This window comes from Danio rerio, chromosome 6 (assembly GCF_049306965.1).
Source record: "Danio rerio strain Tuebingen ecotype United States chromosome 6, GRCz12tu, whole genome shotgun sequence".
NCBI classification, from domain to species: Eukaryota; Metazoa; Chordata; class Actinopteri; order Cypriniformes; family Danionidae; genus Danio; species Danio rerio.
The window spans coordinates 43,317,501-43,345,489 of NC_133181.1; the positions used below are offsets into that span (position 1 = coordinate 43,317,501).

Genomic DNA, 27,989 nt, shown 5'->3' on the forward strand with positions numbered 1-27,989 from the left:
CTTCTTAACATTTTTAATTTGACTAACCTACTTGAAGTCACAGTCAATAGATTTGCACTCAACTTCGTTTTATACAGCATGATGTGTTTAGCCAGTAAAACTCTCCGTCTCTCCCTGTTGGATGCTTGGACTGCCCTCGATTCAGACTTCTCTCTCTGGAATATTATTTTAGTCGGATGATGAATCTAGTCAATCTGGACAGAGCAGTTTTGCTCTGCTCCAATTTTTCCACTTTTCCAGAAAACTGAGGAGCTTTGACATGCACTGAAGTCTCACACAAAGTAAACATGGATATTCTGATTTTGTGATCAAACTAATGGAATACTTGAAATAATACCATCAAAATCAAGCCAAAACCTTCATTCTCTTTCAGAATAAATGTATGCAGTATAATGAAATGTATCACACTGCAATGGTGTAATTCTGTCAGATCTATCCTAAGGATGTTTCTTGGCACTGTTAAGCTTCTCTCTTTAGCAGAGTTGGGCCTGCAAATGTCACTTGTATACTGTTGCAAATTCCTTTCAAAGATGGATTTGACAAAAGACATTATTAATTAATTATAAAAGTAGATGCATTACCACAGAGACAGGTGTAAAACTAACAGCATGTTGCCAACTTTACAATCAGGTGATTCTGTTCTCATTCTATTTAATATTCTCAAACATTTCCAAGTGGCTTTGTTCACTGTAAATAAAACTTCCCATTCTTATTCCCTATCATTTCTCGAAACAACAGATCAAATGATTTATACCAATCACATTCAGTTGCGTTGGGATGAGAAAAAAGATAAGGGCTCAGTAAGAGTGGAAAGTGCTGTAAAAATTCTGAAGAGGTTACCCACAAGAGTGAGCTCATCTCCTGAAAAAGATGGATATACGATATTTTAGATTTCACATTATTTTCTTATGAGGACGCAGCACTATTATAGACACACGCACGCAGCTGTCCTTCAAAATCAACACAAAACATACAAGAGGCTGAAGGGAAAAAGAGATAGGTGAGCACTTCGTTTTGATCTAATTTTATTGTAAAAAGAAGTAAAGGTTGTATAAACATAAGCTCCATTGCTTTATCTTATGCTAAAACATATATTGGTAATAGGGAATACTTAACTGCAACGCTAACCATTTTAAAATGTCAAAAGTAAACCGTATAATAGGATTGGACTCTTTAACTCTGGAATAAATGATAGATCTAGATTATTTGTGAAAACTTTGTTCTACATTTTAAAATAGGTGAAAAACATTACAGTTTCTACATATGTGAAAGAAAAAAGTTCCCAGCAAACAGTTTTGTTTAATAGACGCCTAATAGATATCTAAACGTAGACAGCTTGACTAAAACAAAGGCTAACTTGGGCTGTCAGTGAAAATCTGTCCAATAGATGTCTAAAAATGGTCGTCTTGGCTTAAACAAGAATAAATTTGCCTAAAACTAGACTAGTCGTCAAATAGAGACACTTTATATGTGAAGTCATTCATTTCTGTTTATTTGATGACTAGTCTAGTTTTGGCTTATTCTTAGACACCTATTAGATTTTCACCGACAGCCCAAATTTAGCCTTGTTTTAGGCAAGACGACCATGTTTAGACGTCTATTAGACATCTTTTAAAACAGAAAATGCTAGCTGGGGTGATATTTGCCTACCATTTAAGTTTGTATTGGTCTGACCACTTGCTTTAAAAAATGTCTGAGCATCAGAAGAAATCAATACAAAAAAAAAAAAGTGTAGGCAAACTGCAGGTAACCTTACCATAAAAATCAACCGATCCACAAGCTTTCATTCCCACAGTACACCACACAATATAAGCAATAAAGGGATTTATTTAGCATCATCATCATGATATGGTTTGTAAGATCCATGTGCACCAGCGTGAGGATTTTTATATCAAAACTCAACATGAAAAAATGGTCGTCAGAACACAGTATACATATTTATAAAAAACACTGACAAAATAATCTGTTAAATTATTGGAACACCATTTCCTTTGTGCTCGTGAACATAGATGCGCATTCATCCAATAGACCCGCCCTGATTTAAAGTTAGTTAAAAAGGCAGAAGTAAAATGAGTCTATCCTTTTTAATATGTACAGTACCTGCTCATTAATATTCATGAGCACAAGGGAACGCTGAGGCATATTCAGAATATTGCAAAGTTGTAAGCACTTTACTACTGCTACTACTGCATAATAACGAAGGTATGTGGGATAAGATGAAAAGAGACGGAATGCAAAGAAATTTGCTGAATGTGAAGAAACAAATACTTTAAAAAAATTAGGCAATTAGCAAAAGTTAAAAAAACAGGGCAAAAAAAAAAGGAGTAGAACAGACAACAAATGGAGTACCGTGCCTGTCTGTTAAATCCGTCACTTTGCTCTCAAGTTACAATAATGCAATACTCTGAAATCATTCCTGTGACCCTTCTGGATCCAGCTGTGGTGATGGTCCAGGAATCAAACACACCTTAGCTCCTTCCCCAATGGCCCCAAAGCTCTCCGTAGGTGTTTTACGGTGATAGGGTATTGCAGCCAGCAGAAGGTGTGCTGATCGTTTCTTAAAACTGTTAAGCACCGAAAAGAATGCATAGTGAGGGGTTTGTTGGAGTAACAGTGTTAAATCATGGTGTTAAATCATGTTCAATAGAGACTCACGTTTTTGAGGAACTCCTCTGCAACTATGCGAGCCCTGGCGTTGACTGACAGTTTCATCTCACTGATTTCCTTGTCGATCTCCTCCATGAAATGGATGACAAAGTCCACTAACTTATGCTTGTACATTTGTTCTGTGTGGAAGTTGGTAATGAGGAAACTGATGTCATATCCCTGATAAAAAGAAAGAAGTGTTATTTATATTTGTTAAAATGTTATGCACATGAATATTTCACAACAGAAAGCACACAATTTTAGTATTATGACATGTTTTACATGTGATCTGATTACATGTGATGGATGTTACTGAAAGTATGAGGTCGTCCACTTTCGACGACTTTATAAAAGCATTAGAAAACATGTTTAATTAGATTGCTTTCGTAGTTTCATAAGATGAAGTTAACTGCATTCAAACATTAACAAAAGACATCAAAAGACCTAATTCTTGAACATTAAAGGACATGTTGTTGAAGTGCAGGATTTTAGCTTCAGTTTGAAAGTAAAATTGAAAGTAAAAAAAAACTTGATTAGTGTAAAAACAAACTGCTTAAACCTGATTTAAAAATAAACAACATCTTTGCTTTCTGTATCGTTTGTCATGTTAAAAAAACGTGGTTTAGCTCAAAATAAAAGTGCTTAAACAAGATACAATTAAAAAAAACTTAGCTTTCTGTATCATTTGTAATTTCCATTATCTCCTTTCAGGTTCATATTATTATTTTACAAGCTTATTTTGCAATGTTTTCCATCAAATTTGTAATATTTTATTTTGAAATGATGTGACGAGCAGCACCACACAGTGAGCATAAAAAACATGTAATAAACTAAATACTGGAATACAGGAGGTTGTTAAATATTATTGTTATTCATAACAATAATACCAAGAACAACAAAAGGAAAAATAAAAAGGAAAAACTAAAGCATAAATGAGAGATATACTCATTTTGCAATATTAGCTTCAAAGATCAGATGCCAATACATACACCTGCCACTGACTCTCTACTCAATAAATAAATTAATTAAATCAAGACAGTAATCAAAAGTAGTAAGAAATATTGGCAAAAATGGCACATACATTTGAAGTCAGAATTATTAGCCCCCTGTTTATTTTTCCCCAATTTCTGTTTGATGGAGAGCAGATTTCTTCAACACATTTCTAAATATAATAGTTTTAATAACTCATTTCTAATAACTTTAAAAATAAAATGTATTTTATCTTTGTTATGACGACAGAAAATAATTTTGACTAGATATTTTTTCAAGACTTAAAGGGACATTTAAAGGCTTAACTAGGCAGGTTAGGGTAATTAGGCAAGTTATTGTATAACAATGGTTTGTTCTGTAGACTATAAAATAAAAATTTAGCTTATAGGAGCTACAAACTTTGACCTTAAAATGGTTTTTAAAAAAATGTGTGAAGTAAAACTGAAAATTTCTTGCTTTGTTAAACATCATTTGGACAATATTTTAAAAAATAATTCTGGCTTCAACTGTATGTCTTTCTCATCTAATTGTGTTATGGTCAACTAAAAAACATCTTAATACCAGGTATAAACAGGGAATTAGTTTGCAAATAAATATTTTAGATAAACTGCAAAAGAACAGTTTTTTTTTTTATATATGAATGGAAAAGTGAACAGTATAGTGTTTTGTAAGCTTCTTTACTCTCCTCACCTCCACAGGTTTTCTCCTAAGGATGAAGAAGTTCTCGGCTCTCATCATCATGAAGCGCATAAACTTGTGACACAGGATCTTTTCGATCTCATCAGCCTTCAAGAAGCATCATCCAATCACAGACGGTAAAGACAGAAACAACATCAAACACATGACAGTTTTATGCACATATTTCATTTTACAAAACATCATTGTATTGTGTGGTGTCATATATATTTATTTTGTTTAGCCTTTATAGGTTTATTTGACACAATAGTTACTGTAACCATTGACTTGCATTATATGGATAACCAAGTACCATGCTTTCAATTAATAATGCTCCACTGAAGTCTATAACTAGATCTTACCATAACATTTTTAGGTTGACTGTCCCTTTATTTGAAGTCAAAAGGCCCTCTACAAAGTAACTGTTTAAAGACCAGTCTGTCTTAACCACATTTAGTGAATAGCAAATAGTTAGCGTCAGAGTGAAACCAGCCTCCCTCCCTCATCTCACCATACCACACCACAAGACTTCTCTTTTATACTATTAGTAGCATTTTCAGTATTCTATAATGACATTTGAAGACACAACCATATAGAGGCAAGAGTGAGTGTCTCGAGTAAAACGGCAGCATTTACCTGTTTGACAGCAATGCTGACCCGCACAGAGTTGATGGAACCTTCTATTAGGACCTTTTCTTTATCATTCCTACTGATCACAACAGGCTGAAGCAACAGCTCTTTACTGCTCCTGGTGAGACAATTAAACAAAAACGTTACAGCTACTAAGATAAGATCTTTGAATTTAAGTTAATTACGATAATCATACAATCACATTCCACTTTAATGCATATTGTGATTTTAAAGGGCACCTATTTTACCCCTTTTTTTAAATTTAAGATGAGTCTTTTGTGTCTCCAGAATGTGTCTGTAAGGTTTCAGCTCAAAAAACCCATCAGATGATTTTGTTATAGCTTTCAGAATATTGGATTTTTTGCCCTGAACAACCATGTAGCTGTTTTTGTTGCCTGTGGCTTTAATGCTAGTTCTCCTAGCTCACCGTTCGCGTGTGCCTGTTAAGAGTGTGACTCAATCTTTGCCTCGGCTGTGTCCGATTAACAGTACAGTGACCGACATGAAGGAAGCAGATCTCATGTAACGTTTGTGAGAAATACTACAGTCAAAACTTTCCCAATGATTATTTAATGTATTTGTTGGGGAGGTGTAATGACACGCACTTGGGGTGATAAAGATGGTAAAATCATTGTAATTCATTACATTAAAATGTTTTAAATGTGTAAACCTCATTCTTGATCACATTTGATGATGATTGATAATGACAGTGAGTTGATCAGACCTTTTAACACCAACTGCCTTGCGCACATCCTGTCTTATTGATATGATTTTATGTATTACATGTTAATACGTGGCTGTCAATCAATTCGGTGGGTGGGAAAACCGCACTTCTATCTCACTTGATGTTAGCCTCAAAATAGGAGGGATTTGGATCCTATTTTAACGTCGGGAACGTTAAAAATAGAGACTTATTGTTTTATATTGCCCCAATATGGCTGTGGACACACTTTACCTAGTTTTGTTCAAATAGCTCTCAAAAGATGATTTTCATCACAGGTGCCCTTTAAGTAGCTGACACAATGCACATTCTAGACTTTTTCATCACAAATCACACATTAAAATTATATTTTATTAATATAGTAGTTTGCGACGCGGTGAAGAAGTGGGTAGCATGATCCTCTCACAGCAAGAAGGTGTCTGGTTTGAGCCTCAGCTGGGTCAGTTGGCATTTCCATGTGGAGTTTGCACGTTCTCCCTGTGTTCACGTGGGTTTCCTCCGGGTTCTCCAGTTTCCCCCACAAGTCCAAAGTGGTATAGGAAAATTGGATACGCTAAAATTGACCAGTGTATGTGTGTGAATGAATATGTATGGATGTTTCCCAGTGATGGGTTGCAGCTGGAAGGTCATCCGCTGCGTAAAACATATGTTGGATAAGTTGGCGGTTCATTCCGCTGTGAAAACCCCTGATTAATAAAGGGACTAAGCCGAAAATAAAATAAATGAATGAATGTAGTAGTTGTAGTTTTAATTTGGTAATGTTATTTTATTATTATTATTATTATTATTATTATTATCATTAGCACTATTTGTTTGATTCCCATTTAGCATAGTTTTTTGTAATGTAACAACTGTTTTTTTTAAATGATCTAAATTAATTTTTATTGCACATTAATACTGTATTTTACTTGTGATTAAGCTTTAGGTAAACTGACAGAAGTTCCATTATGCCTCATTTCACCTTAAAAGAGAATCAAAAACTACAAAACGTAAACAAAACAAAAGCCCAGACACTCATGAGTAAAAACATAACCTGAAATTCCCTCAAATTTCTTTAAAAGCCAAAAAAGATCATTTGAACAACTTGAGTTAGTAAATTTAGTTGCAAGTTACCCCATAATGCACTTTCAAAACTAATAATGACCATTAGGCTACAGATAAAACACAAAGCACTTAGATCAGATGTATGCATGCATTTAAATGCATGCAAGAATCAAGTAACTTCACACACAAATATCAAATACTCAAAAAATGCAGTCTTTTTACACATACCGGACTTCAACCTCAGGTTTGTTGTGTCTTTCCACCACCTGTGAGGAGAAGTTCTCCAGACAGAGAGCTGCCTGCAGTGTAGCACGCACCGCATTCAGGTACGGACGCAGAGTCGCCGTCTGACAAAAAGCAAAGCAATATAATCAGTCCTCATGATTATAAATCACATTCAAAACCTATAAGCAGGTAAGCGAGCACATAGCAAACAGCTCACTACTCTGTTCCACACACGCCTGAACCTGCAGGGGAATTCTTGGGATACTGTACTCAAGCCCTCCAAACGATAACAAACCATTATATGGTTCAGTCGGCCTAAAACGCCACAAATCTTTTCATAGACTGCATTTGAAGAAGTCTGTCACTTCCTGAAGTTTAATGCAAGTCATGGAGGAAGTGCAAAAGCTACTGCAAGAAAGATGATGCATTATTAAAGCTGAAGTGACCTTGTTTAGTGTTATGTGGGCTTCCTTTCATTTAGAAATAGCTCACTGTATAAACATGTCATAAGTCTGTATGCATAATTAATATTTTCTATCATGAAGCAATTATGCATCAGAAGTTGCAAAACCGAGCATCTGGGATGAGCAGATATATTGTAGTTTGTGCTGTGCATGCACAAGAGGAAAAAATAACATACGAGTAACCATAACCACTGGACACAAGTCGACCAGATGTGCATTTGTTCATCCATTTAGAGTAAAGGATTTATATAAAGCATGTAAGTTAGAATACATTGATGTTTCATAATAACAGACTGGCTATTAATAACTTGAGATTAAATTGGGTCAAACTGCCAGTTTATCCATAATACACAACTCATAGACTACAAGACGCTGGCAATATTACCACTTCTAAAACGAGACGTGTAAATTCAATATCAGTCTACTCGAAACTGGGGAATATGGGTGGGGATGTTAGCTAGTAATTTAGCGCTACCCGACGATTGAGCAACTTCACATCATCCCACAAATAAATAGCAGCAGAAAGACTGCATCACGACGTTGTTAACGTTTTTACTATAATAAGTGTAAATACAAAAGAAAAGGTTCATATTTTTCGGAAGTGCTGAAAGGAAATCCTACCATTTCTGTGTACCCGCTGGAGCAGAAGACGGAAGTGCTACAAACACCGGGCGACTTCCGCAAGTAACGCCACTCATAGGAAGATACCAACTTTGTCGTAGCGGGGGGCGACGGCAGTACAAATGTAATGCGATTTATTTTTTGGCCTTTTGATTTGGATACTGAAATGTGATTATTTGATTGTTCATCACTCATAATGCATCATTAATATGACACGGAGATCCAGGCTTTAAAATCTGTTTATTGTGCGAAATAGACCTTTGTTCTCATGCAGTTCAGACAACCTAATAGTGATTATAATTCACTTAATACTGAATTTTATTTCATTAATTGTATGAAACAAGTAGTGGCTGCACCTTTTATTTGTTTGTAGATCGTTTTTTTTTCAAGCATCAAAATAAAAGTTCAATTTGTCATTTATTTCTAAATTTACATAGCAAAAAATATAAAATATTTAGAATAAAAATTGTTTTATAATGTAATTGAGGATCAAACAGCATCCCCATTTGTTTATTTTTCTTCGGCTCAGTCCCTTTTTCATCAGGGATCCCCACTGTGGAATGAATCGACTCATTCATCAGCATATATTTTTTTACACAGCAGACTGGTCAACTGGTCCAGCCAGGACTCGAACTAGTGACCTTCCTGCTGTGAGGTGACAGTGCTAATCACTAAGCCACCATGTTGCCAAAACCCCATTAATTTCTTTAAAATATTTATATTTTGTGACCATCCTTCAGTTCACTAGGCTTTAATAATTGTAGTCCTCCGAAATCTAGTACACTTTAGTTTGAGTGCTTATACATGTTTAACAAGTACAGGCCAAAATAACTATTTTGTTTAATTTTTACACAGATATATTATATAGAATGATGGAGGAACATTATTTAATCTGTATTTTATTTTTTTCACAAAATCACATTTATAAATTCACATTGAGCTGGACACCAAAAATTGGAGATGTCTTTAGCTAATGTGCAGTAACGTTCTTCCTATTATTATTTATACATGGGTAGTGTTTTACAACTTAATTTCTGTACTCCACCATTAGATTTGGATATTTAAAAAAAATCACATATTTGACATTTTCCAAGTGTCAGCAGTATATAACCATTTAATTCATCATTATTTCACATTTTGTGTTGTTTTCTAAACTTTGCAGTATCCTCAAAGTTATTAGTTATAAGCTTATCCTGCTTACCAAGGCTGCATTTATTTAATCAAAAATACAGTACAAATTGTAAAATGTTATTGCACTAAAGAATAAAAGTTCAAATGTAGTTTAGAATTTAATTTAATTATTAATTCCAGTGATTTTAAAAAGGAATTTTCTGCTTCTTTACTACAGTCAAATGATCCTCCAGAATTCACTCTAACATAAAGTATTATTGTTGTTTTTTAATATTATTATAATTAATGGTAATAGTAATAGAAGCAATAATGACTGGAGTAATAATCTCATTTGAAACTACACTAACAAAGCAGTCATTAAAAATTTTAGTAAATATATATTTTTAAATGTACATTATGTTTACTTGATGAACAGAATAATTTTCTTAAAAAAAACAAAACATGAAAGTATTTTATTTTTCCGCAAACTCACATTTATAAATTCATGTTGAGCTGAACACCAAAAATTAGCATGCCTTGTCTTTAGCTGATGTGCAGTACTTTATTTTACTTGGAAAGTGTTTTAGTACTTAATTTCTGTACTCCACCAGATTTGGATATATAAAAATCACATACTTGACATTTCCAGGTGTCAACAGTGTGAAAAACAAATCTTTAATTCATCATTAATTCACATTGTTTTTGCCATATAGGTTATTAGTTTGGAGGACAAAATAGTTAAGCAGTTCTGCAACAACTATTAGATCCCAAATCAAACTATATCATATAAAACTGGTAAAACATGGTATTAAAGTTACATTTAATCATAAATCTGAGATAAATAAGCAGGCCAGATATCTGTTTTACATACATAAAGAAGGATCCAAATACACATAAGACATTTAGTATTTCAGTAATATTGTATTTGCAGAAATGTTTTGTAAATGAAATAAGCAAAAACCCTGTTAATGTTAAGTTAAATAGCCTACTATCAGCTGCACTTAGATTGTAGCCAGTAACTATTCTGTTCAGTGCAACAAAACAAATACTAACATGCATTTCAGAAAAGCATCAATGCAGTTTATAAAATGTATATCGACGATACATCAGTCCCCAAATATCAACAAGAATATCAAAAATAAAAATCGTCTGGTTTGTCTGGCTAAGACACTAAATAGGCTATAAAAATATAACTCCTCTTCGTCAGAAAGTCTATTTTGATTTAGTTTTCTTCTTTGCGGCAGCTTTTGGCTTTTTTGCAGCTGTTTTCTTGGGTTTGGCGGTCGCCTTCTTCACACTCGTCTTCTTCGGGGTTTTCTTCTTAACAGGGCTCTTTTTGGCGCTCTTCTTTGCACTCACTTTCTTGGTCACGGCTTTTTTGGAGGTCGGCTTCTCCGTCTTCTTGGTCGCCTTTTTTGACGCAGCTTTCTTTGGCTTTTTCTCAAGTTTCTTCTTATTGAGCTTGAATGACCCGTTGGCTCCGAATCCCTTCACCTGCACGAGCGTGTCGTTGAGCACGAGCGCGCGGATGGAGGCGCGCAGATACATGCGTCCGTTCTTCTGGTCAAACCAGCTCACTTTCTTCGCTTCGTTGTAGATTTTGAAAAGCGACGAGCCGTTTTTCTCTCCCAGAGTACGGATAGCATCAGTTACAAGCTTGCTGTACTTCCCGGGGCCCTTGCTCTTCTTTTTCTTCTTTTTAGCTGGAGAAGCAGCCACGGCAGGTTTAGCTTTTTTCTCCGCTGGAGCAGGGGCTGGGGCGGGCGCTGACTCTTCGACGACAGCAGGCATGATCAAGCTTATGCGTATAAGAGTGTATTTCCCAAGATCAGATCAGGTCAGATATGCGAGCATCATCACGAAGTTTGTATCAACAGATTTAACGGCGGAACGCGGACGTGATTGAGAACAACAACATCGTCAGCGGAGGCACTTGTGGAGTTGTGTTTTCTTTCACGTCTTTTGGAACTGTTTTCTTATTATCTTGACATACTTTACTCTTTCAGATTATTTATATGGAAAGTCCAGACGGTAGTCTTTCCGATGGAGTGCAAAAGTGGTCAAATAAAAGCAACAATGTGGCAAGAGAAAGCAAAGAAAAGACCATGCCCACATAATGTCCAGCGATTTGCGGTAGGGGCACAGACTTTGAGAACGAAATTCTTTTCGTGGACATGCAGACAGTTTGTGCTCTAAATCTGCAATGAAAGTTTAGAAATGACAGATTATGGAATTATATTAATCTGTCGCCGCTAATTCAATCCCTTCGAAATAAAAGCAGTTTCATTTCGTCAAACTAACACATCAAACGCCCTCGCGTGGCTGGGCATTGGCAAGCATTTTTCATTGCATATATCTTGTGTTCCTGATTACTCGCTGTATTTCCTGCCAAGGTGGTACTAAATTTGTGCACAAGGCACGAAATGTGTATTTGTCGTTTTATGCTACAATAAAGTAATCATTCAAGGTTTTTAAATCATTTATTATATCAAAAGTACACTACTATACACCATTTTACTTATATGTCAAAAAAGAGGTAACTTTTCAAAAAATGCTGATGGAACTCCGCCCCCATCGAGGCATGAGCTTTTTACAACTTCAGGGTCTGCCCTACTAAGTTATTTCACTTGAGTTTAAATTTCCTAAGCTGTAAGTCATACCTAGAATTACAATTAAAACAGAAAGCCTTAACCAAATAGCCTGCAAGTTAGATTTTTTTTTATTTTTTATTTTAATAACAAATAGTCCATGACTTAAGATGCACTTGTCTGTCTGTGTCTGTCAATATCGGAGATGCCCAAACTTGGGCCAAAGTTGGTAAACTTTGATTTGGCCCGCCTTCCTATCTGAGAAGATGTGTGAGAAGGTTGGGGGGAATGCCTTTAACAGAGGTCCTCATTTCTAATTTAACATAACCTTTTGTTTATTTCTGTCATTCATTGTTGAGCTACAAAAAAAGCAAACTAATTAAATGTTTGAATTAAATGTTGTGCATATATCAGAGTTTTAAAACTGTAAATGCTGTCGCTCGAAGATAGAGGACAATGCACAAGACATTGACAAGCAAATAAAAAAAAGTTTATTGTAGAATGTAAAAATTATATATTTAATTATTAATATGAATAAAGTATTTTTTAAGTATTGTTTATTTTAAAATCTTAATAAAGTAGGAAACTATATTTATTATTTATGAAAGCAATTCAAGACTCATGGATGTGACATTTGCAGTAAAAACTCTAAACACAAGTTCATAAAGTATATGTTAAGATTATATTAAAACATCTGTTTATATTTTCCAAAACTACTAAACACAGAGGTATTGGAGCAGAAACATATCAATCTGTAAAAGAAATTCTGTGAATTAAGCCACACAACACAAAACAGTCTTCGTTAAGAATGTGACAGATGTTAAGATTAATGAACAATTATTATATTTTTTGTCCTCATAGTTCACTGACAGGTTTAGGATAGTAAATATGCTCACTAATGACAAGTGAGAGATTTTTGAGTGGAGGTGCATTACTTGATTTTAAAATGATTGAAGGAAACACACACTACCTATATGATTATTTATTGAACATCAACGTTGAACAACTGAAAATAAAACACACATTGCCTAAAACAAAGTCACTTTTTTTCTGATAAAAAAGTAATAATAAATAACCTGCACTTTTGGAAACAACATTAACTATTTTTAATGTTTTTCAAATGAAAAGTAGAAAATAAGCTGCATCTCTTCTAAATAAAATAACTCTTGTATATCCTGTAAACATTATTTCAAACACTGCATTTTTTTGCATCTTTTGCAAACAAATATTTTATTGTAAATAATAAATTTAATGTAATAGATAATATGCCGTCTCAAGGCAACTCCCAATCATTGTCAAAGTATGGCTAAACAATGGATCCTAATTGACCAGAGATTAGATGTGGCTGCAAAGGGGCCTCAGAAGAATAAATCAGCCACAGCCTTTAACAGAGCGGGCTCATGTGACACGTAGGGAAAGTAATTTAAGTAAATAAAATCATCCTGAAAAAATGTAACCGATTATAGGTTCTGATTGTCAATTACTTTTCAATTAATCTCCCAGCCCTAGACTTTGGTAAATCAGATAAAGTTGTTTGAAAACACTGACAAAGACAGTTTTAAGTATTTTCAGTACTGTAAAATTCAAGCCTACACAAAAATAAATAAATAAATAAAATTCTGAAGGGTTTCTATTTTTTTACTATTTTGTTGAAAACTTTTTCATTGCAAGGCTCAAATTGGCATGGAATTGCTCATATATAATTTAAGCTTCAAAACGTTTTTTTCAAATGCAATGCTGAATCTCAACGCTATCTTTAGATGATGATAAAAAAATAATTAATGCTTTCATTTTCTCTCTGCTTGATTAGTATGCTATTTATACCAACGCAATCTCATGGCAATTCGTAACTTTTTGATTTAGTGGCTAATTGGTATGAATTCGTACGATCTAATTCGACCAATTTTGTACGATTTGCTTATCACCCAATAACGGTTGGGGTTAGGTGCCACGCCTCCTTTTTAAAATCGTATACATTTTTGTACGATTAAACTTGTACGATTTTGTACGAATTAACCACTAAACTGGCAAAACGTACTGGTTGGGTTTCTTTAAGGAAGTTGCAACTAATACAAAATGCAGCAGCCGGAGTTTCAATAAAATTGAAGAAACGAGAACGTATCACACCAGCATTAATAGAATTACATTGGTTACCAGTGCACCTAAGGATATATTTTAAGATTCTTTTATTAGTTTATAAGGCACTACACAACATCACACCTGCTTACATTTCTGACTGCTTATCAAAATATAATCCAAACCGTTTGCAATTTTTACAATTTCTTTTACAATTTCACTCTGTAAACCTGATGCAATCTTGCGCCACTTCTTTTAGTCACTATGCTCCAAAATCTGGAATTGTCTCCCATTTAAAGTGAAAGAATCCCCCAGCATTCATGCTTTTAAAAAGCGTGTTGAGACACATCTTTTTAAAATTGCGTATGAATACAACAGTTTGTAAAGTGTATGCATTTTGTGTATTTTGTGTAGGTGTATGCATGTACGGTGTGTGCATGCATATGTGAGGACTATTGTGTAGATATATGCATATATGTGTGTACATATGTGCTGTTATCTGAGTATTTGTTATTATGCTGTATTTGTTTATGCATTTTGGATTTTAGTTTATTTTAATTCTTGTTTGTGAAGCGATTTGAGTTGCATGTATAGGAAAAGTGCTAAACAAATAAAATGTGTTATTATTATTATAAAATAAGCAGTCATTTTTGAACAAAGTGAAATATACATTAAAAAGGAAAACTTCCAAGAAACAAAACAAAAGGACATTTTTTAGAAGGACGGGAGGGATATCAGTTCCCTGCTGCCATCACCTAAATGCCATCTTTGGACATTCAGCACTAGATGGCAGCCTCTCTACAGATAACAGTCTGTGTTTTGATTATATGTACATGAAGTTCACGTCATCTAACTTTTGCATTCATAACAAATAGTGAATGAGTGTTATCTTGCAACACCCCAGTGGGCAGTAACAAACTAAAGAACATAAAAGGCCCATAAAAAACAGCTTTTAAGACAAAATGCACAAATGAATTTGAATGAGCCTCTACTTTGCCCAAATGTAACACTTACAAACTGCCCTGAGATTGTGTTGTCATTTAGTCACATAGTGATTCTTGAATCATTCATTACCTTCCTGTGACTGTACAATGCATTCTAGCACATTTACACGTTATAACCACTTCCTGTAGCACACATGCACACAAAAAGCAAACACCTCTCAATAAAATAAGTCTGTTTGAGACAGAGAAAGGTTAAAGGTCAAAGTGTAGCACAGGTCATCCTATTCAAACAAGTTTCCTCCATCCCGGTCCCTGTCTCAGTGTGTATATTAGTGTGTGCAACAGTCTGAATTTAATATGAGTGTTAAAAAAGGAATTCCAAGTTTTTATGACCCTTAACAAACTCAATAAACTTTACACACACACACACACTTCAAAACAGGACACACAAGGAGTGAAGAGGTTGAGCTAAACCCTGATTTTATCTTAGTTTTTGAATGCGCCTGTATGACAGTGTGTGATTATTTGTAGATTCGAGATGGATTTGATGGTGGAAAAACATGCCTTCAGGTAGACGGTGAGTGTTTGTGTGTATAGGTATGAGTGTGCGTTTGTGTGTGTTAGGGGGTGGGTGAACCGGTGCATGTCAGACAGCAAAGAGCCACAGTTATCTAGGAATCTGAGCCAAAAGAGCCTCACAAACAGACGGGAGCGCGCAGGAGAGCGAGAGGGAGGGAAAGAGGAGAGAAGATCAAATAAAAGAGGACAGTAGGACAGGAGACTCGCTGGAGGATAATCTGTAGGACCTGATGACATAGCTACGAATCTGAAGAGAGAAACAACATCAGTGATACAGGAGTTTTCAGGCAGTGTACAGGTGTCTCTATCTCTCTGGACTCTTCTGGTGGCCTGAGCAGCATGTGTGTGCGTGTCGTGCTGGTGTTTTTGCTGGGAGTGTATATGATGTGTGTTCGTGTGTGGTGTCAGAGGGACATTCTGGTGGCCGGACCCCCAAACAGTGCAACGTCAGCCCCCAAAATACATCAGCCACACTCTCAGGACTCGAGGCTCAGAAAGACTCCAGAGAACCGTAAACATGCACAGGTAAGCATTAGCTATAGGAAAACATGATCTCTGAGAGATATTTACGAGTGTATCGCTTAACAATAACATCTTTATCGTTAGTATTAGTTAATGCAGTGGTTCCAAACTGGAGGTAGCAGGACAATGAGTCGCTTGGTGAGTTCCAAGAGTCAAATAAATGTTATTAAACTATTGAAATGACCATATTTTATTCATAACCCACAGAAGAGAAATAGTAACATAAAAAAGCAACAACATAAAGGTATCAGTCGTTTGTTTTATTTGTGTTTACGTTAGATAAAAAACAGCAATAGCGTCAGCTGCAGCAGATTGATTTTATAGCACCAGATTAAACTTTCTGACACCTTTATGACAATAAAATACATTACAAATAAATACAGGCCACAACTGAACTTTGAGGATGATCTCTGAGTGGCGGTCTCCAAAATTAAACCAAGAATAGACTTGTGCTGAAAACATTGTGCCTCGTTAACTGAGGTTAATATTAAATCAATTAATAAATGGCTACATAAACTATAGCCTATGGTTGTTAGACTGTTGCACTTTTTTATGTTGTCAACATGCTCGTGTTCATATAGGTCTATTGTTGTGTGTGCAACATTTGTATATTTATAGCCACCTCTGAGGAATGTGAGGGTCGCTAGTCACTGGCTTTGTTATTTTGGGGGTTGCGGACTGAAATGTTTGGGGACCCCTGAGTTAATCCATTAGCGAATAAAAATGTGCACTGACAATATATATTTTAGATAATTTGTCAAACATTGTTAATTCATGGACAGTTCAACATTAACAGACTCATTTTCTGATTTGATTAGTTTTTACCTAAAATTCTAAATTAAAATTGTCAAAAATGCCACAGGGTTGTCGTTTATTGATCATCTCTTAGCGTATGATAACTAATGATACCCTATTGTAAAATGTCACTCACATTTGGTTTACAACAGATATCATTTATTAATGTTCCTCATGTGCACTATAGTATTACCTAACATTAAAATGTACTTCATAATATTAGTCATATTAATGTAAATTAATAATAATCTCAACATTTACTAATGAACAATTAAAATTCATATACATGCGTTACATAAGCTTCACATGTGAAATACGAAACATGTAATTTCGAAACATTTTCATGTGGGGAAAAAATTTGATCACCTGATGTGTTTTTACTAAATATTTCAAAAACACATTTTATTTGATTTGTTTTCTATGATTTTTCTAAACATACATATTTTTACGTGAGGCAAAGTAAGTATATTTTGTAAACAACACAATCATAAGAGCAAGGCACTCAAAAAAGTAAATAAAATTACAAAGCCTTTATTGACATTGTTAATATTATAAAACATGATGTAAACAAATGCTTTTTAAATATTTCACTTACACTTTGAGTGCCTTGGACTTATGATTTTGCTGTTTACAGTATCTTATCCCTAAACCCTTATCCAAGGAGCAACATCGCATTAAATACTCCTGAAGCACTTTTTGTTTGATTTTAGATTTTAGTATATTTCGGATTTGCTTTTTATTCTTTTTTTTTATTGATATATATATTTAGGCAAAAATGTATTATCTATTTGCATGTTTGTCATATCTCAATAACTCCTATAAGCTTGGTGTTGTGGTGTTAAAACATTTTAAGAAATGAAATTCAGTTTAGGATGTTTAATCCACCCCTGTGTTTAATATCGCCTATTGAATAATTTATGCATTCTCTATTCAACAGCTTGCGTCCACACATACTTTAATTAGCAGAGGTGCTCAAACTTTTCTTATGAAGGGCCAAAAAGCAAACTTGATTGAGGCTAGTGGGCCGAAGGTAAATATAGTTACCATGGGTAATTTCCTAATTTATTTAAAAATAACTAGAAAACATTGCTTTTTATTAACTAATACTGCATAATTATACATTTTATAATGAATTTATTACAGTACAAACAAAAATAATTTCATTTATTATGGAATGGAGTTACACTAGATTTTGCCTTGATTTACTCGCCGATGTCTTCTGCATAGTTTCTATTCGTCAAGTGACAGTATTTACATTTTTAAAAATCAGATTCATTTACAACATTTAATTAAAACATTAAATTCAGTTTGCTTTTTTGTAGCTCAGCAATAAACAAACAACCAAAAAAAAGAAAAGAAAAGTTAATGTCAGATGGGATGGTGAACCAAATGAAAGGTTACAATGGGACAACTTTGGCCCTACTTTGGGCATCTCTGTTATAGAGAATATTCACTACTGAAAATATTACATATGTCAATACTGACATTAATAAAAGGTGTTAGCATATGAAGAACTGGTATACAACTGAGACTGAATAGACATTTCCTTTGTGTTTCATTTGTGTCCCGCAGGTGACTGACACCTCTGAGCGGCTCATCCAGCTGCAGCGCTGTATGCTTCAACATGAATCAGTGGCTATGAGTCGGGGAGATGGATCAGACTCACTGGTCGCCTTTCTGGCTCTAATGGCAGCGGTGCTGACCGAATGTAACCTCCACTGCCATAGTCAAAGACTCCGAGAGATGGCCACCAGACTCGGTCATTAACTAACACAACATACAACCACTTACATTTCCTTTATAAATGATGTGGAACAGGCTAACATTAGATAATTTTTCAATTTGTTTGTCAGACTAACCACTCTTTATCATTTGTTATTTCATTCCTGCTATTCTCTCAATTAAGCTAACACGCTTGGCAAACAGAGGTGCTGTTAGGAATGCAAGAAAATGAACCCGTGACAGTCTCCATCTGACCCTTTCATTACCTTTCTCTAACCTTTGTATAACCTTACAACAAACCCAACAACGCTGAAATAGTCAACAAGCAAATAATTGAATAATTTACTCTTTAAACACGCTATATTGCATTAAAAGCAATCTCTTCCCAACAATTGACCTCTATTTGATTTATGTTTTGGTTCTTTATATCATATTGCTTAGTTGCTATAGCATGTTTGATAAAATTAAATTCAAAGAGGGACTTCCCAAATCAAAAATAATCTCTAGGCCCTGTGGTTGGAAAATAGCTATCAAGTATATTAAAAATAGTTATAACTGTGTGTTCCAAATATCTTCTACATTGTGCTAGAATGCTAAGAGAACATTTCTATTTACATTTATGGATAGAAAATCCAATATGAGTGTTAAAAATATCAATGAACTCTCCTGAGTGTTGCTTTGACTCTCTCTCTTTCTGTCTTAGAAAGTGTGGTGGGCAAAAACGGGGAGAAAGATTTGCTGCTGTTACTGAAGAGTATCACACATTCTAAACCTAATAGCCTCAAACCAAGGACTCCTACAGGTGAGCCACACACACACAGAAAGATAGCCAGGCAGATACACAGAACAAACACCCTGTTAAGACCAGCAGAGTATTTATTGCACAAATGTTCACAGATGGTTTGTTTGCATCTGTACGGCAGTGCCTCCATCTGCAGGGCTTTACCCTCAAGACTGTCATGAAATCTACCAATTAGGAATCAAAGAGAACGGAATCTACACCATACAGCCTGATCCAAAGCAGCCAGCGCTGGAGGTACAAACATCACAGGCAGTGTGGAGAAACACACATATATTCAATATATTACAATAAATCTTTAAAAATATTTAGATTTAAAATGCATTGAAAAAATGATTCAAAGTTGATTTCTTGGATTTACAATCTTTGTTTACTTTAAGTGGTTATAAACTATTTATTTGGGCTTAATTTAAACAAAATAATTCAGTTGAACATTGCTAAATTTGATTTGTTTGTTTAAATTGAACACACATAAACTGTTTTTAACAATTTAGCAGAAATAATTTTTTTCAGTGTGGCAAAGCAAACAGCTACTTTTATTATGATAAACTCCACTGTGATCACTAGACTGAAATTGAACGTAAATCAAATGTGACTTAAAGGCATAGTTCAGCCAAAACTGAAAATTTACTTCTGATTTTCTTTCTTCTGTTGAATACAAAAGAAGATATTTTGAAGAAAGCTAGAAACCTGTAACTATTAAATTCCACCTTATTTGGAAGTCAATGGTTACAGGTTTCTAACATTTTAAAAAATATCTTCTCATGTGTTCACACTCATAAAGGTGAAGAACTATTTGAGGGTAAGCTAATAGTGTGTAAATTTTCAGTTTTGGGTGAACCATCCCTTTAATGGGGATAATTGTATTTTGTTTGTATTGCATTTTTGTCATTATGTGGGCAGTTTGATTTAAAAACAATAAAATAAAGAGAGAGACCTTTCCTGACTTTCAATGTTGCAAAGCATGTAAGATCAAATAATGAGTACACTGTAAAAAAAATATTGTTTCCTATTTTGTGATTCACAAACGTTTTCCGTTTATTTACAGTTGTGAAGTGCATTATGGGAGCTTGATTGCTGCTCTGTTGAATTTCGATGTTGAAAATTGAACTTTACAGTTTAACAAAGTGACTTTTATTTACATTTTAGCAGTTTGAAATAATAAAATCTATAAGAAATTATAGGCGGCACAGTGGCTCAGCGGTTAGCACCGTCGCCTCACAGCAAAAAAGTCACTAGGTCGAGTTTGCACATTTTCCCTGTGTTGGCGTGACTTTCCTCCAGGTGCTCCGGTTTCCCCTACAGTCCAAAGACATGAATTGGATGAACTAAACTGACCATAGTGTATGAGTGAATGTGAGAGTGTATGGGTGTTTCCCAATACTGGGTTGCAGCTAGAAGGGCATCCGCTGTGTTAAACATATGCTGGATAAGTTGGCAGTTCATTTCACTGTGGCGACTCCTGATAAATAAGGGACTAAGCCGAAGAAAAGCTAATGAATGAATAAGAAATTATATATAGAGAAAAAAGTCTGTAAAATAACAGAAATGGTACAGCTAGCCTGCAGCTAGCTCTCTTTAACTCTTAGGGTCGCCCACTGAAGCTAAGCAGGGCTGCGCCCGGTCAGTACTTGGACGGGAGGCCACATGGGAAAGCTAGGTAGCTGCCGGAAGTGGTGTTAGTGAGGTGGTGAGCGCTCAACCTGTTGTCTGTGTGGCTCTTTATGCCCCAGTATAGTGAAGGGGACTCTATACTGCTCACTGAGCACCATCTATCGAATAAGACATTAAACCAGTTGTTAAAAATCCCAGGATGTCCTTTGAAAAAAAAAAAAAAAAAGAGTAGGAGTTTAACCCTGACCTCTATCCATTATGGCCTCCTAACCTTTCCCATATCATTTTCGGCTTCATCTCCTCTCCAGCAATTAGCTGGTGTGTGGTGTAAGGTCCGGCGCAATATGGCTGCCATCGCATCATTCAGGTGGATGCCGCACACTTGTGGTGGGTGAGGTCATGAGGAGATTCCACCCAATGTATAAAGCCCTTTTGAGTGTCCAGAAAAGCGCTATATAAATGTAAGGAATTATTATTACTATTATTATTATTACTATTATTATTATTACAGAAACAGGCTTTTGTACCATAATATACAACACCAATTCAAACAATACATCACTTTAAAATATTAATATTAAAAAAAGTATCTTTTTTTTACTTTTAAAGGTAAAAAGTTGTTGAAAAAAGATCAAGGTACTGTATCAATGTAATCCAAAAGCATAAATACATGAGAAAAAAAAACAAATAAAAACATAAATCACAAAATTCATGGATGGTGCGGCCTCATAGCAAGAAGGTTGTTGGCTGGAGCCTCGGCTGCCCTGTGTACTCCAGTTTCCCCACAATCAAAAGATATGAATTGGATGAAATAAATTGACCAGTGTATGAGTGTGCATGTGAATGTGAGCATGTATGGGTGTAGCTGGAAGGATATCCACTGAATAAATCATATGCTGGATAAGCTGGTGGTTCATTCCGCTGTGGCGGGAAAAGAAAATGAATGAATGAATAAATCACAAAATACGGAAAACTGTTAATTTCCAGATTATTTTTTTACAGTGCAGCCCGACATGATGCAGAAAAAATTTAAGTGTACTTTGTGAGAGATGTGTTGATGATGGTTTGTCCATTTCAGGCTGTGTGTGACATGGTTTCAGCTGGAGGAGGATGGACGGTTTTCCAGCGCCGTTTTGATGGAAAAACTGACTTTAACCGAACCTGGCAAGAGTACCGTGATGGATTTGGCTCCCCGCAGACAGAACACTGGCTAGGGAACGCAGTTCTGTATGCATTAACAGCCAACGGGCAACACACACTCCGCATCACTCTACAAGATTGGCACGAACAGACACGCCATGCTAATTATAACAACTTTAAAGTGGCTGGAGAAAACCAGAGGTATATGCACACATTCATCCAATATCCAGAGTTTCTGTTACAGTATTAAATAGATGTAAATGTGAATTATTTATGAACGCATATGTGATATTTTCTCTTTGAGGTTCCGTCTGACTGCTCGAGAGTACCACGGTGATGCTGGCAATGCATTCAGCTACAGCAAACAGTACAATCATGATGGCAGAGCGTTCAGCACATATGACCGGGATCATGACCGCTACGCTGCTGGTAACTGTGCCCGCTACTATGGTGCAGGCTGGTGGTTTGATTCCTGTTTGGCTGCAAACCTCAATGGACGCTTCTACCATGGTCGTTACAGCGGCATCACAGACGGCATCTACTGGGGCACCTGGTATATACTGACTGAGTATCGCACTGGGGAAAGATATTCATTTAAGAGTGTTGAAATGAAAACGAGACCCAGGCGAAGCTAAGAAAAAAGTCTTTTTTAATGAGAATTTCTTGATATGTTATCAAACTCTTGCACTGCATTTCATCTCAATTGACATATTTTAAACAATCTTGTTTTTCTCAGAGTACACTATCCATTTTTAGTTACACCGTCTGAAAAAAAAAAAAACTGTGGACTTTATCTACCATAAACTGTAAAGAGTGATAGAAGTAAACTGAGAGTAAACCCACTGTAACTCGGAACAGTTAAGTTGACCTAATTTTAATAATTATGCACATAGTTCATTTACTTAATCATTTAAAGGCAACAGGTTTACTCACTTTAATTTACTTTAAAATCAATGGGTATACTCAATTTAAAAGTAAATTAAACTAATAGCTTTTTACAGCGTAGATATACAGTACAGATGCCACATTCAACCACATTAAACACTTACCCATTGAAGTGTCTAATGTGGTTGAATGTGGGACTATCTTGTAATGGTCAACGTCTTTCACTTACAATATTAATGGCTGAGTTTTCCCCGATGGTGCAACATTTAACAGCCTCTAAAATCTCCCAAGACTAATATTTCTGAAGTAATGGGGAAATCATTCATCAGTAGAAATGTCTGAGTTTTTCTATTATACATATTACCTCGGAATAAAACTATATATACAGTATTTTTTTTTGTCATATCAGCTATTGCCTACTTGTTTCTGTTTTCTGTTAGTTTAGCTAAATCACCTTCCAAAGTCACGATATAGATATTCATACTTGCTCTCAATGAGGCTAATAAAAGTACAAGATGTCCCTTTGTGGGTTCTGGACCACTGACAACCTGTTGTAATGTTGTGACCCGTTATTCTAACGGTATAATTTGTGTTATTTTTTTTAAAGACAGTAGCAGCTTCATGAGATGCAAATATACTAATAAAGCATCATGCTGTAAATACAGGAATTTATTTTACCATAAATAAAACATTATTTAAAGTCAGCATGAAATGAAAATCATCTTTAAATGCACTTTTTATGAAGTGATTAGTAATTTACATAAACCCATTGTAACTTTGTAACAGTTGACTTAATTTTTATAATTATGCAAATAGTTATAGAAATACTTATTAATTTGAAGGTAACAGGTTTACTCACTTTTTTTTAAAAGTGGAATCAACTAATCATTTTAAAGTAACGGGTTTGCCAGCACCACATTTTTTACTATGTAATAACTTGACTCTGATAAAACAACAAACTTCTCAATTTAGTCTATGAAAATCCCACCTCTTCATTTAAATCATATTCAAGCTTTCAGTAAACAGATCAGCTTTTCCCCAGTCAGCAGGACAGAACCAAGTAACAGCGCAATATTTTGTATTTATTTGATGATCCACTTCTCTCAGATGTACATCATAAAATGGGAACGGCTTCCTCTATTTGAATACTTTCACTCCTGTCCATTGCTCCAGTCAACCAACTTCCTATAAAGCAAGTGTCAGGTCTTTACATCAGGGTCCTGATCACCCTGTAGCCTTGCAGAGAGGTCAAAGTTCAACAGATCTAGTGAGGCCAATTGATTTCATTGCACTGTCAACGGAACCTCATCTCAACTATTTTACGTAAATCTCTCATTTTTTCATTCATTTTCTTTTCAGCTTAGTCCCTTTATTAATCAGGTGTCACCACAGCAGAACCAACCGCCAACTTATCGAGCATAAGTTTTACACAGCACATGCCAGCGCTTACAGCAACCCAACTCTGGGAAACATTCATACACATTCTCTTACACACATACACTACGGCCAATTTAGCATATTCAATTCATCTATATTGCATGTTGTTGGATTGTGGGGGAAACCAGAGGAAACCCACACAAACAAGGGGAGAACATGCAAACTCCACATAGGAAAGCCAATTGACCCAGCCGGGAATCAAACAAGCGACCTTCTTACTGTGAGGCGATCGTGCTACCCACTGCGCCACTGTGACGCCTCCATACGGTTTTATTTGTTTTTTTTAATTATGACATTTTAAAAAAAAGAAAGCGTGCCCCTAAACTCCACCCCCAAACCCAACCGTCTTTAAGGAGATGAAAAATTCAAACTAAAATGTATGAATGAGATTATACTAATTCATACGAATCAGCCACTAAACCAAAATTTACATCAGATTGTAATCCAAAATTATACACGCCTCTCAAATAAAAGCAATACAAGCTGACCTGAAATAAATGGATATCAAAAGGCTGTTCAAAGGCTTTGGTTTAAATCTGTATGCTCAGCTTGTTTCTACTCATACACTTTCTCTGTTTAGCCCTAAAAATATCCCGTCACCAACACATTCTAACCCATAAATCCTTGTTGCATCTTTGACTAAATAAAATAACAGTAAACTGTGGAGTGGACTCACTGGGTTTGGAGCTGTAAAAGCAAAGGGTATCTTGTAAGCCGTGACAGTCAAGGTGTTGAGATTTTTGTGCAATGGCATCATAGTTAATAAAATATACACAAACAAACTCACATGCACATGACATTCAAAAGATGGACCATGCATCTGAACCCTGTGTGTGTTGCAGAGCGTGAACAGAGAGAGTGGGAATCTGTTGAATCTGCCCCTTTTAACTGTGTTCACAAAGAGATGCCAGTCTGTTCTACACGTTCTCTGTATCTATTAATAATCTTTTCGCCTATGATCTGCTGAATACCAACCAGAGGTGATATTTCACAGACGCTCACTAACATACAGTACACATTCAAACCCACTCATACACACAAAGTCATGTTGTAGTACAGGGATTCTCAACCGGTGGGTCGTGGCTCACTAGTTGGCCTCAGCGATTCTGCAGGTGGTCTGCGAGATAGCTTAAAATTAACTTAAATATTCTATTTTAATTATTAGATTTATCATTAAATATATCATATTAAAATGACCAAAGTAATGACATTTCCCATTTTCTGTGATTGATTACTTCATACTCTGTCTCACTGTTAAATACAGACATAACTGTGGCTTAAACTTCCAACTGCTGCACGCCAACTAGGACTGCATTCTCAGTTGTATAAAGCAACCTGTCACGCAAATGTAAAGGTAACAATGATTAGCGTTATAATAACCAGCCTCCGCATACTTCACATCTATGATGTCAGAGTCGCACAGGTCAGTTGATTCACAAACTATCAATAAGACTAAACAATAAATAAGACATTTATTGAATAAAAGGCTCAAATACTCTGCAATTGTAAAGACTAAAGTAAAGAATTGAGGAGCTTTGAATCTTCGTGCGTTTTAAAAACATTAAATGTATATTATTATGGTGTAGAAAAAAATTGAAGTAGAAGGCAAAATAAATGTTTTGATAACAAATAAAAATTTAAAATAAGCATTTTCTCTAGACGATCAGTTTAGTAGGTAAAGTCAGACAAGTGGGCCTTTAAAAAGTTTTCAGAGAAAAAGGTAGGCATTAAGGCAGCACGGTGGTGCAGTGGGTGGCACAATCACCTCACAGCAAGAAGGTCGATGGTTAGAGCCCCAGCTGGGTCAGCTGGCATTTCTGTGTGGAGTTTGCATGTTCTCCCTGTGTTTGTGTGGGTTTCCTCCAGGTGCTCCGTTTCCCCACAGTACAAAGACATGCGCTATAGGTGAATTAGATTAACTAAATTGGCCGTAGTGTGTATGAGTATTCTGCTGTGGTGACTCCTGATTAATAAAAGGACTAAACCGAAAAGAAAATGAATGAATGAATGAATGAATGAATGAATGAATGAGGTGGGCCTTGAAGAGAAAAAGGTTGAGAGCCCCTGCTATAGTACACTGCAGTTTTCATACATTCAGTTGCATACAAAATATTGGATATATGGGATATCAGAAAACCCTCTATTCTCACTCCATTTTATAAAGCAGAAATAGAGCTCTACTTTGACATATTTTAAATCCTGTAACCTTTTTTCAAGATAAACTGGACCATAAATTACTCTTACTCTGAATAAGCCTTTAATTTTAAAGGTTCCTTTTAATTTATGTATTTTTTTGATGGGAAATCAATTACATGAATCCTTCACCATTCAAAAGTTGCTTTGTATGGCACATGTATGATGTAGGAGTAGCATGAAGCTAAATGTTTGTCAAGAAAAAAGAAATGTTGCGCAAACCATGCAAAATGGCAAATCACCAGTTGTAAAAAGAGTCTACAAACGAAATCGGAGGTATTTTGTAATAACACCTGAATCAACATTGCCATGACATTGGCATTTTTAGAGGATTTCGGTTTGCAAATCAATGCCACATTCATCCACGCAGATCCAGAGCACAACTAAATCAATGTTCTTCCATGCAGTTTTATTGATGCACCACCAAAGGGCCATGCAGTGTAACTTTAAGTTATGACAATGAGGATTTGATGCTTACAATTAACGACACTGGTAAGACAGGCTTCCCTTCTGTGAATTTTTTTGACAGTTCATCTTTTTTATGATTCATGAATGAATAAAAAAAGATCAAAATAACAAAAAACAGAAATATAAACTCTCAATAAAGGCCTCTCGTTTACCATCTAGATCATGGTGAGGCAGAAGCCTGCTCGCCTGTTACCACAGTATCCTGGCTGAGTGCCTGGCTGGTATGATAAGGAGATAATAGGAGTGATGGAGAGAGAGATAAAGAGAGAGGGAGAGGGGGAACTGACAGTCTGCAGGCACCCAGTCCGGAAACCCAAAGCGGGCAACAGTTACCCAGCACATCCCCTTAAAGCTGAAAACATTGTGCACGTATACACTTACTCTCTTACCACACATTTTTGCTTACTGCACAAACTGGAGATAAGCGTTTGTGCGTTGGCCTCCAAGAAACTGTCAAAATCGAGATATTTATGTCATCACAGGCCTTGATTTAGCTGGAAAGTGTCTTAATGTTATGTAATCTATGATAAATGGTAGCTTTTTCATCTTAATAATGTTATATGTAGATGTGTGTTTGCCATTATTCATGTTTAGTCAGGCAGGTAAATTGTAAAGCAGGGCCTGAGGTGTCACTTACTGATGTTCAAGTGAAGTGCCATGATTCTGAATGCCAAGAATGGCCAGGAGATGGCAGCTTTGTGTTAAAAATGATCAAGAAACAGATCTCCAGTGTTTTGATTGAAGCTTGCTAAAGATGCTGATTGCCAGTAGATTCTTAATAAGCCTTGTAAAATTGAAACTAGGGAACTTCACCTAGTATTAACCTAAATTATGAGTAAATAAACAGCCAGAAATCCACGATCTGAGAGGCTAAGGATTTAAGACATCAATCTATGTGATTATTTATCTTATCCCCATCATTTATTAATATACTGTTTTTAGCTTCATTTGTGTTCATATAAATTTAGTTTTTATGTCTTTCTGTCATTATTGCAAAACCAAAACACACTGAAACAGTTATTTAATATGGTACTACACATAACTTCACTCTTGTTTATTGTCATAATCGAAAAAGCTTTAAAATCTACGGGACTTTACCAT

At 35.5% G+C, this 27,989-nt stretch overlaps 4 protein-coding genes across 6 annotated transcripts in view; 1 reads left to right on the plus strand and 3 right to left on the minus strand.

Annotated features, from left to right (window-relative positions):
* Positions 1-861, minus strand: part of myhb (myosin, heavy chain b) — a 16,670-nt gene extending 15,809 nt beyond the window's left edge. Inside the window, exons 1-2 of the mRNA XM_001339170.9 lie at positions 845-861; positions 28-155 (exon numbers count right to left, since the gene is read on the minus strand). The gene's annotated coding sequence lies outside the window, so the exon portion shown is untranslated. The remainder of the gene's footprint in view (positions 1-27; positions 156-844) is intronic.
* A 950-nt stretch (positions 862-1,811) lies between these two features.
* arpc4 (actin related protein 2/3 complex, subunit 4) lies at positions 1,812-8,037 on the minus strand. Its single transcript, NM_205537.1, is given in 6 exon segments — positions 1,812-2,564; positions 2,656-2,826; positions 4,327-4,422; positions 4,948-5,059; positions 6,935-7,053; positions 8,017-8,037. Coding segments are annotated over 6 exon segments (507 nt in total). The 5' UTR covers positions 8,020-8,037; the 3' UTR covers positions 1,812-2,558.
* On the plus strand, positions 4,335-23,178 carry si:ch211-157b11.8. Of its 3 annotated transcripts, XM_073954393.1 has the most exons (7): positions 4,335-4,451; positions 15,722-15,838; positions 18,203-18,389; positions 19,056-19,154; positions 19,276-19,388; positions 21,844-22,106; positions 22,210-23,178. In XM_073954393.1, the coding sequence occupies exons 3-7, from the start codon at positions 18,245-18,247 to the stop codon at positions 22,538-22,540; spliced, it is 951 nt and encodes a 316-aa protein (XP_073810494.1). In that variant the 5' UTR covers positions 4,335-4,451; positions 15,722-15,838; positions 18,203-18,244; the 3' UTR covers positions 22,541-23,178. The 3 variants fall into 3 exon arrangements, with proteins under 3 accessions (XP_073810494.1, XP_073810495.1, XP_009300879.1); XM_073954394.1 differs by lacking the exon at positions 15,722-15,838; XM_009302604.4 differs by lacking the exon at positions 4,335-4,451 and having other exon boundaries at positions 15,418-15,838.
* Positions 9,669-10,980, minus strand: h1-10 (H1.10 linker histone). Its single transcript, NM_199276.1, is given in 1 exon segment — positions 9,669-10,980. A coding segment is annotated over 1 exon segment (579 nt). The 5' UTR covers positions 10,918-10,980; the 3' UTR covers positions 9,669-10,338.
* Positions 23,179-27,989: the final 4,811 nt, after the last annotated feature.